At 36.4% G+C, this 22585-nt stretch overlaps 1 protein-coding gene across 3 annotated transcripts in view; it reads left to right on the plus strand.

The window, feature by feature from the left end:
• Positions 1-22585, plus strand: part of LOC150096712 (multiple PDZ domain protein-like) — a 1501001-nt gene that overhangs the window by 887759 nt on the left and 590657 nt on the right. For all 3 annotated transcript variants that reach the window (XM_090408593.1, XM_090408594.1, XM_090408595.1), the window contains one exon: positions 11901-12099. In XM_090408593.1, coding sequence (XP_090264719.1) covers positions 11901-12099 — 199 coding nt within the window. The remainder of the gene's footprint in view (positions 1-11900; positions 12100-22585) is intronic.

Consider the following 22585-nt stretch of genomic DNA (forward strand, 5'->3'; position numbering starts at 1 on the left):
GGAATTGCACATGGGAGGAGGCTGAGCAAGGAAGTGAGAAATCAGTTTTTTCACAGAGAGTGTTGGGGGGGTGCAAATGATTTTTTTTGTGTAGTATAATTGGCTTTGTGGACCTAGAGCAAACCTAATTGGACTCTTGTCACTTTGTGAATGTTCAATTATAATAATCAAAACAGTAATTATAATGAAAAAAATTATTATTTCAAGTTTTTTTTTTTTCAGTAAAAATGGAATTATAACAAGGGAGGTGGAAAACATTATCATCTTAACCTGAGTCTTGTTGAAGAACAAAATTTACTGCACTGCATTGTAGATGTTGAAAGTTTATTTTTTCACTTGGTTAGAGTATAATAAAATTAGTTTAATCGTTTATCCAAGTGTGAGCAAACAAAGTTTGCGCCTGAAGTATCTTCAGGACTAGGGTAAAGTGATACAACACCAGGGCAACTCGTTGCAAAGGTGGAGAAAGCTACCAACACTCCTAACTCAGTATCTCCTATAATGCAAAACACATCTCCTTGCGGATATGTCTAATGTTATGCATTAAAGGAAGGGCCACTACCCAGACTAGTTTCGACCTTTATTGAGGTCTCTTCAGTGGGAGCCAGGCCCTAGTGGAAATACCAGGCAGAAGCATTAGTAGGTCATCTCTACCTATAGGAGTTGCCAAATGGTGTGCCACCCTTTTTTAATAAATTACTCTGAATTTAGAGAAAGATGTTGAAAGTTTATTTTTTCACTTGGTTAGAGTATAATAAAATTAGTTTAATCCTTTTTTCAACATCTTTCTCTAAATCCAGAGTAATTTATTAAAAAAGGGTGGCACACCATTTGGCAACTCCTATAGGTAGAGATGACCTACTAATGCTTCTGCCTGGTATTTCCACTAGGGCCTGGCTCCCACTGCATTGTAGTCATATGATTAAAATAAACATAGCTTTGCAAGTTCTTATAATTGTTTATAATGCAATTTGAAATTGTTCATAGTTGAATTTTCAATTGCTGATATTTCTATTATTTTACTGTCATGATGTCTTTGGCAAATTTATTATTTTAGAAGCTGTATTGAGCGATGCTGCTTTTGTAAAAAATTAGAATGCTAGATGTTATAGCATGCTTATGAAACATTAATGCATTTTAACTAACACACTGCAGATATATTTTGTTTTGCTTAATTGTGTAACTACAAATGGCCCAACTGCAATCAAATTGAAAGAATTTAACATAGATCTTAAATAGATGCTTTTAATAGAGATCCTTAATACAAAATATCATTAAATTCCATTCAGCCATTGTTCTGAAATTTTATTTTATTTTTTTGCTAAATTTTGCTAATTAAAATAATTGTATTGAAACCAAAATTGAACACATGAACATATTCTTATGTCCATCCTAAATACCAAATGTTAATACATTCCATCCAACCAAAGCATAATTATTGCAACATACAATGTCAACACACTTTATTCCTTTGTGTTCCTAATCACGTGGTTCAACAAATTTTTTAAGGGTTGCAAATAAATTCCATCTATCTAGAGTCTTGAAATACCCTGTGAACAAAGGGATAAAATTAATCTGATTGATGCATACACATTTTGCTGAACTCATCCATAAACAAAGAGAAACTATCATGAGATGTTTTCTTATGTTATCTTCTTAAAATATCTAGTCGATAAATAAATTGTAGATGAAAAAAGACCAGACAAAATTCAAGTGGTTTTGCTCCAAAGCATTAGATATAAAAACCACATTACCTGTGGTCACTCTTACTATTCCAATATTTGGAAAGTACTTAAAATAAATTTGTGATACTAGGGGATTCAATGATTCATAAAGTAAAAAGTAAAGTTGTCTTTAAAGAATGTTTGCCAGGAGGTACTTTAGAAAATGTGACTAGAGCTATAAAAAGAGGTGAGAATGTAAATGAAATCATTGTAATGGTTGGGATGAATAATTTGAGAAGCAGTGTAAATCGTGTGACAAGGGATTTGAGGCAGATGTTGAAGATTTAGATTTAAGAGCAAGAGTGTGCTGCCTAGATATTATAGTGGAGAATTGAGAAGGACATTGATGAAATAGTAGCTAGATTAGAAGGATAGATTAGATAGGAGCAAGGAATTATATGCTGATGATGGTTTGCATTTAAATAAGAATGAGAGTAAATGTTTACAGAAGTTACTGTTTAATGAAAATGTAGGGATATCAGATCAGGGAAATGTGAGTTGCTAGGATGGAAAGGAATGAGGATGGCTGTTAGAAATAACATTGACAGAGAGGCAGGGAAAAAATGGAAAATCAAGGGAAAAGCTTAAATACCTTCCTCTGCTTATATACACCAATGCAAGAAGTATAAGGATTAAGTCAGAAGAGTTTATAGCATTGGTTATTACAGTCCACCCTCAGTTAATAGGTATATCAGAAACATGGGTGACTGGAATGGTGATATCTTGATTGGAATTGAAGTTAATAGGTATAGTACTTCTAGAGAAGACAGAAATTATAAAAAAGGAAGGGGATGTATTACTTCTTCTTCTTTTGCAGCTTCTCCCACTTAAGTGGGGTCACTGTTGATGATGAGTCTCCTCCACATCCTCCTGTCTTGGGCTGTCACCACATCCAAGTTCTTCATCCTCAAGTCCTCTTCTACCAGCTCCCTCCATCTCTTCTTTGGCCGCCCACGCTTCCTCCTTCCTTGCGCATCCATCTGCATGACCCTTCTTCCCACATATTCGTCCTCCCTCCTCATCACATGACCAAACCATCTCAACCTTGCCTCCTATATCTTTGCTCCTAAGTTTGTAACTTTCACTGTTCCCCTGACATAGTCATTTCTCTGACGATCCTTTCTGGTCACACCGCACGTCCACCTAAGCATTCTCATCTCTGTTACTTCCATCCTGCTGATGTTATTTTTCCTCAGGGCCACAGTTTCTATAGCATACGTCATAGCTGGCCTCACTACTGTCGTATAGATTTTGCTTTTCAGATTGATCGGCACCCTCTTATCGCATAACACTCCAGCCATCTCCCTCAAGTTCCTCCAACCTGCTTGTATCCTGCATCCCACTTCCTTCTCAGCTCTTCCATCTTCTTCCACTGTTGAACCTAAGTATCTAAAGTCCCTCGCCTTCCTGATGACATTTCCTTCCAGCTCCAGGTCTGTCTACTGGCCGCTGCCCAATATGCAACACATATACTCTGTCTTACTTCTTCTCAGTCTCATACCTCTCTCTTCCAGTACTTTTCTCCATCTTTCCAGTTTAGTTCCCGCTTCTAATCTTCTCTGTATTACTAATGATGGCAAGTGAGTTGTCCTTGTAAGTCTGTAGAAGTAGAGGGTAATTGCTTTCTCTCTCTCTCGGATCTCCTCATGTCTGAGGACTCATGACCTTCCTGATGATGCTTCGCCATTTATTTCTCTCCTGTGCTTCTCTTATTGCTTGTTCTAGTTTAAGTCCAGTGATTGATATTTGGTCAATCCAGTTGTAGGGTGGTTTCCCTCTTTTTCTTTTCCCACATGGTTTACCCTAGATGATTATTTTTTCCAGGCAGTTGTCTTCCCTTCTACATATGTGTCCAAAATATTGGACACACATATACCTATTCCCTTGTCAATTATGTTTATCAGTCTTGTGTGGATATTCAGTTCTTCTAGGATACTTTTGTTTGTTCGATTTTCTGTCCATGACAATCTTAACGATCTTCTCCAGCACCAGAGCGCAAATGCCGCAATTCTTCTTCTGTCATCTTTTGTTATTGTCCAAGATTCAGAAGCATAGAGAAAGATCGAATAAACTAAGGTTTCTACAAGCTTAATTTTGATCTTTTTGGAGATGTACCTGTCTTTCCAGATCTTAGTTAAATTATTCATCGCTTTCTTAGCTAGTGCTGTTCTTCTTATCTCTTTTTTACATCCATCTTTTTTTGTTATCACTCCAAGGTAATTGAAATTGTCGGCAATTTCAATTCCTTCTACATCTATCTCTTCTGAATTGTTTAAAACCATTATTTTGGTTTTGTTTTGATTTATTCGTAAACCATGGCTTAAGTTTTCCCATTCTAATTGATTTAGGATGGATTTTAATTCCTGTTCATTTGTTGCTATTATCACTGTGTTATCTGCGTATCATAGGTTAGTGATTGTTCAGCCACCTAATTTCATGCCTCCATTTCACTTTTCTAGAGATCTGTTCATTATAGTTTCGCTGTAAAGGTTGAATAGTAATGGTGAGAGTATGCATTCTTGTCTTGAACCTTTTTCAAATTGGAATGCAGGAGACACTGAGTTTTTAATTCTTACTGTTGCTTGATTTTGTTGATATGAGGTCTTTATGAGGGCTACTAGATGGTTTGGTATTCCTGATTCTTGCATGATGTCCCATAAAATATCCCATCTCATACAGTCAAAGACCTTGGAGTAATCTATAAAGCATAGATAAAGGCTTAAGTTGAATTCCCTGCTTTTTCGATTATTTGTCTGATGTTAGATATATGATCTCTAGTTTCTCGACCTTTTCTGAATCCTGCTTGTTCTTCTGAGATCTGATGGTCTGTAAAACTTGGTAATCTTTCCTTAATAATATGCAGTAAAATCTTGCTGGTATGTGAGATAAGGGCAATGGTGTGGTAGTTTTCACATTTCTTGTGATTGCCTTTCTTGTAGATTGGGATAATGGTGGAAGTAGTCCAGTCATTTGGCCATTTTCCAGTCTTCCAGATTTTGTTTCATAAATCATGTATCCAGTTGACTGCATTCTCTCCAAGGTTTTTCAGCATTTCAGCTGGTATTGAGAGAGTGATTTTGAAAGTGTCTGATGTGAAATAAATGTTCAGAGAGAGAGAGATTTAGTTGGGGGATGCTACAGACCTGGGAATAATGAACAAGTTGAGAGAAGGAAATGCATAGGGAAATTAGTTTAGCTAGTGAAAAAAGTTATAATGAGAAATTTCGATTTTTGAAATATAAAAAATTGCAAAGAAGAAATAGCTTATGAGAGAAAGGAAAGAGAATTTCTTGAGTTCTTAAGGCATCACTAACAGTTAGTGATGGAAAGAACTCATGGGCAAAGTGTATTAGATTTTGTAATAACATCAGATAATGTAATTGTCAACAACATATCAACATTGCCACCAGTTGGTGACAGTAATCATATAGTCCTGACCTGGGAGGTATGAAAGCATGTAAAAGCATCCAGAACTATAGGGCAGGAGATTGTGGAAAACTCAGAAACAGCTTGAAGGCTTTCGGTAGGAAAAAGAACTTGAAGGAAAAGAGATTAAAATGGTATGGATCATAGATAAGAAGTATTTGATGATGATTAACATGAGTAACAGATTGCGTGCGTAAATCAAAAAAGATTAACAAAAGAGGTGTTAAATGGATGAATAGAGAAATTAAGAAACAATTGCAGAAGAAAAGATTATGGAGAAAACATAAACTTGAAAGAAATGAACAGTTAAATGCAATCTATAATGTGCAGGCAAGAAGAATGACAAGTATAACAAGAAAAGCGAAATCAGATTATGAGAGGAGACTAGCGAAACAGGCTAAGAAAAATGCTAGGGAGTTTTTCTATTATGAGCTAGCAAGAGAATGAATGATTATGGGAGGATAACACTGTTGGATCAAGATGGCACAAGAGTAACCAAAGGAGAAGTTATTGTGGAGTTTTTCAGTGATCATTTTGCTAAAGTTTTTCATACTGATGGTAGTGATATTATTCTAAGGAAACAGGAAGTTGAGGAATCAATACTTCAGTTCAGTTCCTCGAAGGTAAATGAGGTAGAAGTCTATGATTAACTCATCTTGATGTTAATAAGGTTATTGGATTGGATGAAATTTCACAATGTGTTGTGAAAGAACGTGCTAAGGAACCGACACTTCTGTTGACTTAGTTGGTTAATTAGATTCTAGCATCCTCGACAATCCCTAATGAGTTGAAAGAGGGCAGGCAAGATTGTTCCATTGCATGAAGGTGGAAGCGAAACAGATGTTTCAAATTACAGACCAGTTTGCATTTCTGGAGTGGTTTTAAAGGTCTTGGAGAGATTGGTTAGGAATATAATACAGGATTGGGTGGATAAGGAAAAGATGGGTTTGTTAAAGGGAGGTCTTGTTTTACTAATTTACTTACATTTTATAATAAAGTGATTAAACTTCTGGATAAGGATAATTCATATATGGTGATAGTTCTGGAGTTTTCAAAGGCATTTAACAGGCTGCACATAACAAACTGGTGTATAAGTTGGCAAATAGGATTGGGGGAAAAAAAAATCAGTTGGTTGATTGGATAGCCAACTGGCTTTCTAATCGATATCAAATGGTGTTGTATAGAGGAGCCATGTCTCTCAGGAGGAGAGTTAAGAGTGGAGTCCCACAGGGTTTTGTTCTAGGACCGCTGTGTGAATACCAGTTTAACATCGGTAAATGTAAGATTTTGCACACTCTGGATCTCAAAAAAAAAGTAAAGCTATGTATCATATTGGAGACATATTACAGAAGGTGGAGGAAGCATGGTATCTTGGATATTGGTGGATAAAGAATTGAAGTTCAAGGGACACATTGCAAAAGTGATAAAAACAACACAAATAAATACCATATACTAAGTATAATACTAACAAGTAGAGATAAGGATGTGGTCATTTCACTGTACAAGACTTTGATTAGATCATATCTGGATAAAGTTCAGAAACGAATATCAAAAGCAATATTGGGATTGTGGAATGCTGACTATGAAGACAGGTTGAGAGAATGTAAATTGCAGACTCTAGTAAATAGGCAGAAGCAGAGCAATATGATTGAGACATATGAATTGTTAAGGGATGCTTATGAAATAGATACCCAGGATATTTTTCAAAGGATTGAAGGAGGGAAGGGTTAGAGACAACTGGTCATTCTTGGAAATTCTATAAAGGTGTGGGGCATAAGAGAATGTGGCATTACTTTTTTGCATGGAGAGTGGTTGGTGAGTGGAATGTATTTCTGAATGAGGTGGCGAGTGCACAAACATTGAACCAATTCAAGACAACATATGATAAACATTATCGCTGTTAGAATGCATCTTACTGTTGCCTCCCTAGACTTGTCAAGGGAGGAACTCCAGGAAGTGTTTGTATAATAATAGTAATAATAATAATAATACTTCATGATATGATTGTATATCTGCCATTCATGTCATTAATAACAATCAGAATAATGTTATTACAGATGTGCAGTTGATATTGCTATAGCTAGTTAAATAATAAGTAATTATCAGCAGTTGGTAACTGTTTTTTAACCACTGATTAGATTGGTGTGGTGCCTGGATGATTGTTCAAGTGATATTACCTGCAAGGCAACTGTGTTGAAATAGGGTAACATCTATCATACATCAATATTGTTGTACAGAACCTCTGCTGAAGCTAGTCAAGGGATGTGAAGATTGATTAATGATGACCAGATTTAGTGTAAAATAATGCCTTGGTTTTTATTACATTGATTAGGTGTGAATAACACTTCAGAAACTTCCTTAAATTTTTTAATAAACACTTATGGTTCACATATGACATTTCTCTTTTCTGACAAAGTACAGAATAACATTCCTTGGGTGTATGATAGGTTAATCCTGACTTGTGTATTATCTTTGTCATATCTTTGATATGTTCTTATATATTACATAGAATTTTTTGTTCTAGATAGCATGTAAAAGTGTGGTGAGAAGCAGATTTTTTACATGGAAAATTGTCAGTGAATGGAACACATTACCAGAATGTGTTGTTAATTCAAGGAAAGTTAAGGATTTTAAGATTCTATATGATAAATATGTTGTCAGTTGAGTGAACCTTCCAAGATGAGTCTGCTGACTCCATGGAGGGTGTAATAATAATAACAACAACAACGTATGCCAGATATAACAGTAGATGTTATAAATACCTGGATTAAGGGGTGGCAAACATAGTTTAAGAGGATGTAAAAATCTTGATCTTAAAGATTGGAGTCATATATTTTGACGTTATGTCTTTAAAGTATTTTAGAAATTTTGTCCATTATGTGTTGGGTATAAGGAAGGGTTATTGCAACTTTGTATTATGGTTTTTTTGTTCTTGTGTGAGTAAGTTGATATGATCTTTTGATTGTCTTGTGCTTATATTCATTTTGAGATAGAATATGGTTTGGTATTTACTATGGTGTGCTGAAAAGTTGTGATAATCACCATGAAGGAATTGAGGTAGAACCATGTAACTTGCGCATTATTCTATATATTCCCCACAAAGTGTTATACACACATTCTTTTTGGCTGGGATTCAAACATTTAGGGATCCTCTTTGAGAGCTACTGCATGTCCAGATGTTGGTGGATAATGACCCCAACTCATTCCCTGAAAATCCCCCAGAGTCTTTGCAACGTTTTTGACTGGTATTCGTTTATCATCAAGGATTTTAGCATGCACTGCATCGATGTTTTCAGGTGTAATCATTGTGGAAGATCTTCTTGACCTTGGGGGCATATGTTGTCTCAGGATGCCAACTTTTAAACTTGGCCACCCATCTGGCAACTGTTGTATATGCTTGGACACAGTTCCCTAAAGTATAGGGAACTGTGTCCAAGAACGTATCAGGACTTATCTTTAGAGATAAGTTGAAGGAAGTTTTTTTTTTCTCCCTCACTTGGCTATGCTACTAATTATATATTGGGTTCTATTCTTTATCCAAGTGTAAGCAAACAAAGTTTGCACCTAAAGAACCTAATATACAATTAGTAGCATAGCCAAGTGAGACAAAAAAAAAAAAAAAAAAAAAAGACAAAAAAATTATCTCTAATCCAGAGAATTTTAATACTAGGGTGTGACACCCTTTAGCAACTTGTATAGGTAATGACTTCTCCATTACTTCCACCTTAGTATCACCACCTCTGGGTCTGGCTCCCACTGATGACACCTCAATAAAGGTAGAAACCGCTCTGGGTAGTGGCCCTTCCCTTAATGAATAGCATTATGCATGTCTGCAAGGAGATGTGCTTTGCATTATGGGAGATACTAAGGCAAGTGACGAGAAATTTTACCACCTTTACCACAAGTTGCCTCAGTCCTGAAAGTAATTCAGGCACAAACTTTGCTTGCTTACACTTGGATAAAGGATAAAACCCAATATATAATTTGTAGTATAGCTACAAATTATATATTGGGTTTTCATTATTGTATATTCCATTCTCGTAGACAGGCTTATACGTTGGTTATGCATTATTAAAACACTTAAGGAATAGAACAACGTAGTTAAGAATATAAATTAAATTAAACTTTAATAAATATTTTCCGATATTTCGGCAACGTCACATTGCCATTTTCTAAAGGAACTTACAAAAAAGTTATGTGCACGTAGGCACTACAACACAGAAACTGGGAATGAAGCTATTGTTCTCCTAACAGTCCTGATGGTGCCCTCTAGTGGGCTAAGTAGGTGTTCTTGGCCGTTGAGCTGAAGGTCTTCAGATGTAAGCCTCCCAAATTTGGGGCAGTCGCATACACCCAAATTTGTTGAGGTTTGGAGAATTTCTTAAGGCTGAGGCTGATTCCATAAAGAGTCTTTCAAATTTGTATTTGCTACGGTGTATCACTGTAGTTTTCTTCCACCGTATTCTGTGGCGTGTATCCAGAGCATGGTCCGCAAGCCCAGAATGACTGTATTTGTGAAAACGGATGTACTCCTTGTGTTCCGAAATTCTGATTAAGTCCTTGTGTTCCAAAATTCGTTTGGCAGGGAAAATTCTACAAACAAATAGAGGGGATAGCCATGGGTTCACCACTCTCCCCACCCTTGGCCAATTTCTTTATGGAGACCTTTGAAGAAAAAGCCTTAGCCTCTGCCCCACAAAAACCAACCATATGGCTTCGCTACGTTGATGATGTGTTCGATATTATTATTATTATTATCATTTTGACACCTCCAGGGAGTCCAAAGACTCATCGAGGGAGAGTGTGCCGACAGCATCGAACGATTGGCCCCCTTCCAACTACTAACCGCGCTCAAACTTACTTAACTGAGCCATTAGTAGCAGAGGCTCTACCAATCGACCAACATATTTGGCCACATGGCTCTGAAACACTTCTCTCCTTCTTAACACACTTAAACAACCAACACCCCAGAATCAAATTCACTCTGGAAAGAGAGGAAAACAACAGCCTCCCTTTCCTAGACACACTAGTCACCCGCCAGCCTGATGGAACCTTGGTTTTCTCAGTTTATAGAAAACCCACCCATACAGGCAGATACATTCACCAACAATCCCACCACTCCCCTCACAACAATATGTAGTGGTGAAAACACTATACAACAGGGCTAAACTAATCTGTTCTAACGACATGGCCCTAACCACTGAACTAAACCACATTCTCAACACTTTCTCAGCCAATGGCTATCCCCCCCCCCCCAAAAAAAATCAAAAAAATATTAGAACCTACAAACCACAGATCCCCCCCCACACACACACAACAAGGATTACTCTAAATCCATCACCATTCCTTACATTCGAGGCACCTCGAAAAAGATTACCAAAATCTTAAAAAAACATGACCTGACCTCCTGTTACAAACCTTACAGAAAATTGGCATCCCTTATCCGCTCCACTAAAGACCAACCACTTCCCCTAGACCTACCTGGTGTTTACCAGGTCCCTTGCAGTTGTAAACTGTCTTACTTTGGCCAAACAGGCAGGACAGCGAATATCAGAATTTTGGAACACAAGGACTTCATCCGTTTTCACAAATACAGTCATTCGGGACTTGCGGACCATGCTCTGGATACACACCACAGAATACGGTGGAAGAAAGCTACAGTAATACACCGTAGCAAATACAAATTTGAAAGACTCTTTATGGAATCAGCCTCAGCCCTAAGAAATTCTCCAAACCTCAACAAATTTGGGTGTATGCGACTGCCCCAAATTTGGGAGGCCTACATCTGCAGACCTTCAGCCCAACGACCAAGAACACCTACTTAGCCCGCTAGAGGGCACCATCAGGACTGTTAGGAGAACAATAGCTTCATCTCTTCATTCCCAGTTTCTGTGTTGTAGTGCCTACATGCACATAACATTTTTGTAAGTTCCTTTAGAAAATGGCAATGTGACGTTGTCGAAATATCGGAAAATATTTATTAAAGTTTAATTTAATTTATATTCTTAACTACGTTGTTCTATTCCTTAAGTGTTTTAATAATATTATATATTCCAAATTAAATGCATGTAAAATCCCCAAACCTTCAAGATTCACCTCGCAGATAATAATATTAATTTTCCATCTCTAGTCTGAAAAACACTACACACCTACTTTACAAAAACTTAAATTGCAACAAGTGTTACCCATCTCAGTTTTCACAATTAGACACTCAAAGTTTATTAACTTCTATCTTCTATCTGATTAGTAAGTCTACTTCTCGTACTTTTTTTTTATGATATATTTTTTTTAATCTGTTTCTTTTTATAGTAAAACATTCTTGCTTTGTTATTTAAACTGAATTGTGTCCTTAACATTTTCATTTGTTAAGGACACATTTGTAATGCATATATACATACTACCTTACAGTAGATCATTATCATGCTGGTTTTCAAAATTATCTGAATTTTTCTGATGTCGTATTTATGTTACACAAAGGGAAAGGAAAATCTTCAGAAGAATTTATGAATTTTGAATCTTAAAAAGGAAAAAAAATTAATGATTATTGAGTTTAGGCTCCATGCACTTTGAAAAATATTTAAATATTTTAAAGGACAGGAAGGTGTAAAGAGCACCTCAGATACCTTCGGATTAGATATTAGCTATAGTGTTTATGGTATATTAGTAAATTTTCAAACATAGCATTTTTCACTTTATGAACAGATGAAGTTATGTTGCAGTGTTTTTTTTAAAAAATTTGTTTTTTTAAAGGTATATCAGTAGATGTGATAGAAGCTCTAAATAGCATAGTGGTGAAGGAAATTCTGCAAGGAAGTGTAACAGAAAAAGATGGTCAAGTTGAAGTGGGAGATTTTCTTCTCTCAATCAATGAAAAGAACCTAAGAGGTGCTACACAAACTGAAGTGGAAAATATTTTACAAGAAGTTGATAGTCTTTCTTGTGATATTGTGTAAGCAACTAATTTTCTCTGGTTTCCTTTTTCCTTTCATAGATACTACTTACATCATAATTAAACTTTCAACAAATTTGGCAATACGTAATAAGAAAATGGATTCTGTTCATAATATTCATCTGGCACATATAATCAAAAATTATAAAGGATATTTTGATAATTCAGCAGAATTAAGGTGGTACAAGTTCTCCCATCCCCATAAGTTTATGTTATAGAGTATTTAAAAAAAATATATATATATATATATATATATATATATTCCATCCATATTTTATTATGTAAAGAGTGTGTATATGCATGCATGCATACATACATACATGTTATTATTATTAGTAGTAATAACTGACCTCCATGGAGTCAGAGACTCACTGTGGGAGACTGTATACATGAAGCATCTTTGGGATATTTATCTGAATAGCTGGCTTCCTATCAGTTACTCATTGTATTGCATATACACATGCACTGAAGAGTCATTTCCTGCTCTAATTTTGATATTTATTGCGGTCTCATCAGTGGGAACTAGACCTGTGGTGATTTGCTGAGAACTGTCTTGATGGCAGAAGTCATATTTCCTTCATATCTTCTTGATTTCTTCCATCCTGTAAAGATTTAATCCCATTGCTTGGAGTTTACAGGCACTGGCTTGTCATTCCTGTGCTGCATGCCATAAAAGGCACATGTATTATATCTGTAGGTGTGTGTATTCATGAAATTGGTTTGCATACTTGTCTAGGGGATACTTCCACCTCCAGTATGAGATTAGCTTGCATTCATTTGAAAAGCCTTATATAAAGGCTCTTTACTTGTTGATGGGATTCAAACCCAAGTCTTTTCAGCCAATAGCATACATTGCAACACATCCTTATGATGCAGTTACTAAGGTTCTTATTTCGCATATACAAACATAAAATGTATCACTATATTCTGCATTTGAAATAGTTGTTTCAACATGCAAAATTTTGTTATCTTATACTGACAGATATTATGTTTATGGATGAAAACAAAAACATAATATCTTGTCAAATCTAAAACTCAATTAAGGTATCATTACTTCTCCTCCTCCCTCCCCCACCTTCTCAACAGTTTTTCTTTATTGATCTGTCACTTCTCATGTCTTCAGAATTGTCAGCTGTGATATTTCTGTCTTCTAACTACTGAGCTGTGATATTTCTGTCTCCTAACTCGTGATCACATCATGATAACTCTCACGAAATGGAGAGAGGCTGGACACGTCATTTTATGCATTGTGAGGATTTGGATTCCTTTTGGTGATCATAGATTAGATCTATTTACATATTCTTGAATGATAATAATGTCCAGATTCTTAATTTCTTCATTTTTAAGGGAGTTTTTCCATAGACACATATTAATATTATTTCACTCCTCTAAGGTGTCCATAATGCCTTCTTCCAGATTGCATACTTAATCTGTTTATTCATTTCATACTTGCATTATTCAGTCTCTTGATCCTTGGAATATATTTAGACATTGCCTCTCCTAGATAGTTTTTGAGTAGGGTCCAAGCAGTATCGATCTCTTTACTATCCAGTTCCTAATTCTAATACAAATGGAAGCTGTCTCCTGAGCTTTTAATAATCAGCAATTTTGTACTTTTGTGTTTATTCCTTTCTCACAGAAGTCGTTATATGCCTGGCCACAACTCGTGATCACATCATGGTAACTCTCACTAAATGGAGAGAGGTTGGACACCTCATTTATAATAACATCCTGTAATGAGATAGTATGATCTAATACTTTCGATCTTAACATCCCCTCTGTTACATGCTGCCTGAGGTAGTTTTTTGTCAAAAATGAGAAATTCATTCTCTTTTCCCTGGATGTTATGTCTTTATTCCAATCATTCCAGTCTGAATTACCATTACCATCACTACCTTCCACATAGCCATGCCTGTAGTAATAACTAACTGAATATTTCATTCTGTCCTCATCTACCTCACGCACATACTGAAAATCACTCTACTATTTCTTCCTTGCAGTTACATATTGCAGAGGTGTAACTCCTCTTCTTCATCAACAACCTTTTCTCTCTATTCCTGTCCGGATAAATTTTGTTTCCCTTATTTCTTATATTTCTGGCGTTCATGAACAGTGGTTTAATTGGGCCATACCAAGTCCTACTACTAATATCTTCTCATATACAACTCTTTCAGACTCCCCCCTTTTTTTTTGATGTTCAATCTGCTTATATGATGTATATTTACATTTTGAATTTAATTCCTGTTTTAGCAATATCAATGCTAAAATAATCAAATTCTGATTTGTGTAGTTGCAGTAGTTTCCCACAAATTGCAAGCGAATGCAACATTTCATAGTTTTGTTTATGACCACCTTTTTCCTTTTTAATTCTTGCATTCCTCACATAATGAGGAGGGCATATTTTTTGTTTATTATTATTATTATTATTATTATTATTATTATTGCACCCTCCATGGAGTTGGTAGACTCATTGTGGAAGGTTCATTCAACTGACAGCATATATATTGTACTGAATCTTAAAATCTAACACTTATTGCATTAACAATGTATTCTGGATATGCTTTCCATTCACTGACAATTATCCATATAAAAAATCTACTACTTGCACCCGTCTTCACCATACTCTTACATAACTTCCAGAGATGGCCTCTGGTTTTTCCCCTCTCACCTTCTACTCTTTTATAATCCCATCTCGATTTATCCAATATAATCCTCTCACTAACTTCAATATCTCTATCATATCACCTCTTTTCCTTCTATCCACCAAACTTTGCAATCCACATTTCTTCAACCTTTCTCCATAGTCCAGAGTGCTGATATTGCCTTAGTCACTCGTCTCTGGACCCTCTCCGATGTTTCCACATCACATTGAAAACCAGGTGACCAAATCTGAGCACAATAGCCCAAGTGTGGTTTGACCAGTGCTTTATACAGTGACGCAACCACTTCCTTATCCCTACATGTTAGAGTACTTCTTATCATTGCAGCACTACAATGTGCAGCTTTTGCAACACTTGCAATGTGCCCTCTAAACTTCAGTCTGCTGTCCACCATCACTCTCAAATCTCATCCACTTCCTGCAGTATGGCATCTTTAATATAGTACACAGCCTTATATTTCTGCACTCCAAAATGCAACACCTTGCACTTATTAATATCAGTGAGACAGTTGAGTGTAAGAATGTATATAATGTTCCCGAGCCAGTACTAAGGACAAGTAATCAGAATGGGATAGTTAGAATAATGCATCAAGATAGGGTGGGACAAAGGGACCTCTGTATTTCATGTATACTAATGCCAGGAGTATTAGGAACAAGGAAGAATTTTTGGCCTTGGTTGACTCTTCCTGGCCACAGGTTATTGGCATTAGTGAAACATAGCTGACGGAAGATGATATAGTTAGTGGAATAGAATGTGTAGGTTATAGTGTGTTTAGGAGGGACAGAGAGAATAAAATGGGGGGAGGAGTGTTATTGATGATAGCTGATGAACTACAGCCAAGTAGAACTGAAGTTGTATTGCAGGGTAGTGAAAAGAGCTCATTTGAGGCAATTTGGTGTGAGATTGAGAACGGCAGAACAAAATATACAATTGGGTGCTGCTATAGACCAGGTGATGGAATAGATGTGGAGATAGTATGCATAAACAAATTGATGAAATGAGTGGAAGGAGGGTAATTATTATGGGGGATTTCAACTATGGTAACATTGATTGGAAGGAGCAGAGGACACATGTGAGGAAGGAACTGGATTTTATTCAATTATTAAGGGATAACTATCTGCGACAGCATGTAATTGAAAATACTAGGGGTTCGAGAGTGCTTGACCTGGTAATAGCACCTGAGAATTTGACTGTAATGAATATTATGTTGCTACTTATTGGTAAGAGTAATCATAAGGTCTTGACCTGGGAGGTGACTAAAGGTGTGGAATTTTCAATTAAGACAGGGTATATGTGGAATTATCGTGCTGGCAAGTATGACAGGCTTAGGACATTGCTTGGTTCAGTGCCATGGCATGTCAAACTGCAAGGGCTGGATGTCGATAGAGCATGGGAAGTGGTCAAGGAGCATTTACCACGTTATGGCTGATTGTATACCTAGGGTCCAAATAGTGAAACAAGTAAGGGATAAATGGATGAATAACACCATTAAGCTTGAGCTGAAAAAAAAAGAAACAACTGTGGAGGGAATTTAAAGAGAAAGGTGACCTGCAGGCACACAAATGGTATAAAGCACAGGCCAGAAAGGTAACAAGTGTGGTAAGAAAAGCAAAAGCGGATTATGAAAGGAAACTAGCTATGCAAGCTAAAGAGAATCCCAAACAATTTTTTCAATATGCTGCAAGCAAAAAAAAAAAAAAAAAAAACTGTACACGGCAGAATGATTTTAAGGAATGCCGATGGTAAGGAGGCACTAAATCAGTCGATATAGTGGAATTACTGAGTGAGCACTTTGCAAGAGTATATCATCCAGGTGGTGACATTGAAAGAATGAAGGAACCATTAGTTTATACGGGAATTGTGATGAATGAAGTGGAAGTGAATAGTCTATTACAGAACCTTAATGTGAATACATCTGTGGAATTGGATGGTATACCGGCACGAGTCTTACTTGAAGCAACTAAAGAATTATCAGTGCCCTTGACCACGTTGTTTAAGCTGAGTCTCGGGTCTGGTTTCATCCCAAAGGTGTGGAAAGAGAGGAAAATAGTTCCGCTGCGTGAAGGAGGATCCAAAACTATTGTTGCAAATTACCGACCGATCAGCACATCAGGAGTCGTTCTCAAGGTCTTGGAGAAAGTAGTCAAGGGAAAAATACAGGAATGGATTGATGAAAATGAGATACTGTATGGGGGACAGCATGGCTTTGTGAAGGGTAGATCATGCCTCAGTAACTTGCTCAAGTTTTATAACACAGTGACAGCTGAACTGGATAAGGGTAATGGGTTTACAGTGATACTGCTGGACCTGGCTAAGTCATTTGACAGGATTCCACATGGAATTCTAATCTGTAAACTGCAACATATGGGATTGGATATACAGGATATACGTGAGATGTATAGGTGGGTGGTTGATGGAGAGATATCAGAGAGTAGTTTATTCAGGAGTAGAGTCCAAAAGACAGTCTGTGACTAGTGGTGTGCTGCAGGGTTCTGTTCTTAGACCACTGCTGTTCAATTTGTTCATTATCGATATAGGGAAGGATCTAAAAGGAATAGTTCATTCGTTCGCTGATGATGCAAAGTTGGGTAGGGCAATAGCGAATGCAGAAGATGTCAAAATCTTGCAGGATGATTTGGATAGATTGGAGTTCTGGGCTAAGGAGAATGGATGTCAATTTAATGTGACAAAATGTAAGGTTATGCATTTTGGGGTGAAAAGATTAGCAGCAGTATACCACATTGGTGGAACTGTTCTCCAGGAGATTGATGAGGCCAGGGACTTGGGAGTGTTGGTGGATAGGAAGATGAAGTTTAGGGGGACATTGCATGACTAAATCAGCTCATCAAATCACTTGGTTGTTGAAAAATACTTTGACGAGCAGATACAAGCAAGTTATTGTACCTCTGTACCGGGCTCTGATAAGACCTCATCTCGACTACTGTGCCCAGATTTGGTCACCTCGGTTTCTTCTTGATGGGGAGGAGGTGGCGGGGATCCAGAGGCGCGTTCTCCAAGATGATAGCAGGTGTATGGAATGAACCTTATGAGAACAGGTTGAAGATTTGTGGGTTGCAGAAGTTGGTTGATAGGTAGAAGAGGGGAGATATGATTGAGACATTCAAATTACTGAAGGGTTTCTATAGGATTAATTTAGAGGATATTTTTGAGATCGGGACTGGTGGTGGGAGAACTAGGGGACATCTATGGAAGCTGAGCAAGGGTGTTAGAGCTGGGTTCTTTGCTTTTAGAGTGGCAAATGAGTGGAATAATCTGCCAGAGTCTGTTGTGGTTGCTCTGACAGTGAATGAGTTCAAGGCAAGGTATGATAGATACTGTGAGAATGCCGAATAGTTGTGTAGACATGATGTTTAGGGCCTCCCTCGATGAGTCTAAGGACTCCCTGGAGTCGCCCGTAATAATAATATTAAAGCTACAACCCCCACTCGTTTGTCCAAGTGAAAAGTCTATTGAAATATTCCTGAAAGGAATAAACATCAGCAGTGCTATTTATAATTCTTCCCAACTTTGAATCATCAACAAGCAACTGAAGATTCCCAGTCAGTCCACATTATATATCATTTCCAAACAAGTTATAAAGGGGGCCCAAGAACAGAACCTTGGGGCATGCCACTGATTACCTTCCTTTTTTGAGATGCTGCTCCATCATACACAACTAGCTGTTATCATTGAAAGAGCCAATCTCTGATCAGTGAAACCATTATACTATCCATAGTCCATTACTATCCATTCCAAATTAAACATGAATTAATTTGTCTACATTTTCTCTATAGTTTTGCCACCTTATTTTTAATATTTTTGCCAAAATAATTGTTAACATGATTTAACCTGTTTACATTTTCTCTGTATTTACTAAAAGCATGTGCAGATTTATTGGTCAGGAATTTATTCACCATAGTTTTAATGTATTTATCTTTATAATGAGAGAATGCTTGCTTTTTTGTGTTTGTAACTGCTTCACATTTTTTTTTTTCACTCCTAAGAGTGCTTTGGTCAGATCTTTCTGTAGGGCCTCTAAAGTTTGATTTTTGTTTTCACACTCTTTCACTTTTTTTTTGTGATATATGCACACTGAAGTTAGTAATTCACATCTTCAAGCTGTTCAATGTGTAATCATTTTTACAACTTTCTTATAAATTTGCCTTTTCAATTTGATAGTCATTTTTATTCTGCTCATTACAACATTAATTTCTTCTTATTTAAAAATCCTCTAAGTCCTCCTGTTCCACTCTGATTTTACTATCATCAGAGTGGTCCAGAGAAAGTTAAAGAGAAAGCACACAATTCTTATGTAGTCCATCCACTTGAACTTAGTACATGTTGGTACTGGAACATGATGTTAGTAATTGCTAATTCATGCTTAGGGAACAAATCAGACAGCTATTTATTATTATTTTAGCTCTGTTTTTTTTTGCTTCAGATTTTCCCAGAACACTTCTGTAAATCTGTGTTCATTTGTGCTGTGTGTTGATCTATCATAAACAGCTTTTGTTGCGGTTTAATTAACCTTTCTAATAGCTCTTGTTTCTTCAGTGTTATGACTTTCATTGAGGTTGCATAAATAAGTACAGCAAGTTGTATTAAAAAATTTTTCATTTTGAAATTTACCTCATGTAAAATGATAGTGAACATCATTTATCTGTGTTTAGGGAAGCATTCAGTTATTCTGGATGTTGTTTTTTTCCCACCATGAATTTTATATGGATTATATATATATATATTATTATTATTATTAGAATGCTGGTTTACTCGGTTTGTTATCATATTTGTTAAATTTTAATTACTAAACGCTGAGGATTTAAAATCAGAACTTTAATAGAACACAACTAGTTTTGTTGGAAGGCCAACTTCATCAGGTGTAACAGCATAAAAATATGTAAAACAGAAAGACCATAAAAGCATTGCATTTCCAATATAATGGAACATGACAATTAACTGTAATAAAAGTTTAACTGGGAGATTGAGTTCTAGTTAAAATGTCACGCTCATGCATGTATGTGAATTTGCGTGTGCCCCAATATTGAAATGCAGAACTATGCAAGTCTGGCAAACTGTAACTTAGGTTACTATTCATGTGGGAGGCATCAAGAACTATTTCTTCCGATTCCAGTATTCGTCTCTCGAGTTCATCGTAACATTTGTGAACGTTAGTTGTTAAATTCCAGTCTTGATGTTGGAGGCCTTCAACATTGGTGTTTGCAGAAAACAATATATGGCTGGACAAGGCACGGGCCCGAATTCTGTTCTAAGAAATGTCTCTCTGGTGTTCTTCTAAGCAGAGAAGGATTAATTTTTCAGTCTGACCATAATACAGTTTGCCGCAATCACAAACAATTTTTTAAACACCAGGAAACTAGGGAGCTTCACAACTGCACTAATAATCTTCTGATAACTACTACAGAATTACCAAGAAATATCTGCCTTTCTCTCCGCTCACTTCATCCACTTATTCCCTGACTGTATGGTCTTCCAAAGATACTCCTTTAAGACCTATTGTCGAAAGTATCGACTCACCTACATATAACTTGTCGAAGTATCTCGCTTCTTCGTTGAAATGCCCACTGGTAAATCTTCTTTCATTAAAAATTCTGCAGACTTTGTATCTAAGACGAAAGATGTCAAAATCAACAACTCCGATATTATGGCCAGTTTCGATGTTGTATCTCTCTTTACTAATGTATCCTCCCAGGATGTTCTCACTCTGTTAAAAAAACAAGGTTTCAAAAAAGATCTTCACATTAGTATCTCACTGTGTTAATTACAGCTATTTTAAATTTGAAAGCTTGATTTACAAACAAAATAACGGATCAGCCATGGATAGCACATTATCTCCGGTACTGGTGCACATCTTTCTTGAAGATTTCGAAGAAAAGGTTATTTCTTCTGCTTTGTTGAATCCAAAGAAAAGATATGGCTGCATTATATAGATGATGTTTTCCTGATCTGGGAACATGGCTGAGACTCTTCAAATATTCCTTAATCATCTAAATGACACTCATTCAAACATCAGATTCACCTCAGAGTTAGAAGTGGACAGTTCCCTTCCTTTTTTTAGGTATTAAATTAACAATGACACCTGAAAAAATTGAATTCGCAATCTTTAGAAATCCTATGCATGCTGACAGGTACCTGCATGCGGACTCTCACCACTATCCACCACAGAAATTTGGTGTCATCTCTACTCTTGCCCATAGGGCCAGATCCTTGTTATTAGACAAACAAAAGCTTCAAAATGAACTAAAACGCCTCCAAAGTATCTTCAAACAAAATGGATACTCTGAGAAAAATATAAACAGACTTCTTTTTCACCATCTTCATCAACCACCAAATGAGGATACAACTAATTTCAAAGCCTATATCTCCTTACCTTATATTAGTTCTCTCTCCCAAAACTGGCAAAAATCTTAAAGAGATACAATATCAAGATTTTGTTTCACTACTTTACCCAAGCTCTGGTCTATTTTAAGCCATCTGAAAGAGAAACACAATCATCTTCAGTTTCCTGGTGTTTATAAAATTGTTTGTGATTGCTGTAAACTGTATTATGGTCAGACTGAAAAATCAATCCTTCTCTGCTTAGAAGAACACCAGAGAGACATTTCTTATAACAGAATTTGGGCCAATGCCTTGTCCAGCCATATATTGTTTTCTACAAACACCAATGTTGAAGGCCTCCAACATCAAATAGACTGAAATTTAACAACTAACATTCACAAATATTACAACGAACTCGAGAGACGAATACTGGAATCGAAAGAAATAGTTCTTGATGCCTCCCACATGAATGGTAACCTAAGTTACAGTTTGCCAGACTCGCATAGTTCTGCCATTCAGTATTGGTGCACACGCACGCATATGTGTGACGTTTTAACTAGAACTCAGTCTCCCAGTTAAACTTTTATTACAGTTAATTGTCATGTTCCATTATATTGGAAATGCAATGCTTTTATGGTTTTTCTGTTTTACATTTTATGCTGTTACACCTGATGAAGTTGGCTTTCCAACGAAACTAGTAGTGTTCTATTAAAGTTCTGATTGTAAATCCTTGGCATTTAGTCATTAAAATGTAACAGATATCTATGTATATATATGTTCAATTCATTAGTTGAACAATTTTTTGCCTTTGTCACTCTCATACCATCTGCATTCAGAAGAGTTATTTCATATTCATTGCAGCATGATGAAGAATTCTATGGGGTTGGCTGTAGCTTTCAGAGCCAGTTTCTTGTCATGCTCAGATTTAGCTTTCCATACAACAGTTCTTACAAATCTCTTGCTTAATTAAATTACACATCCATTTCACTCCTACTATAATTATTCTTCGAATTCTAGGAATACATTCTGTGCATCATTTAAGTATTATTTTGAACAGTTCCCATGCACTGTTGATAGTTCTTCCTGCTTTGTAATTCAGCATGTAACTTTTCTGAATGGAGCATTCATAAACTTTGTCACTTCCCAAGTGAGTACCTCATGATCACTGTCACCAACTGCAGGCAGAATAGTTACATCTTTAACTGAAACACCCTCTAATACTATAATCGAATCTAACTATCATTGACCTTGAGTTGCTTCTGTCACATGCTGCTTGAGGAAGTTGTCTTGAAACAGCTCATTAAATTCACTTTCATTCTTCTCATGAGATTTTTACTGCTATCCAGTCTGTGTTTGGATAATTAAAGTCCTCTAAAATGATTACTCTTTTTGTGCCAATTGTCTTTCTTTGGTGATGCATTTCTTCATCACTCTGTAACAACACCCCACTATGTAAATAAATAATGAATTACACGATAACTACAGTAATT

This window comes from Typopeltis vanoorti, chromosome 18, assembly GCF_054136105.1.
Source record: "Typopeltis vanoorti isolate ZY-2024b chromosome 18, IOZ_Tvanoo_1.0, whole genome shotgun sequence".
Classification (NCBI taxonomy): Eukaryota; Metazoa; Arthropoda; class Arachnida; order Uropygi; family Thelyphonidae; genus Typopeltis; species Typopeltis vanoorti.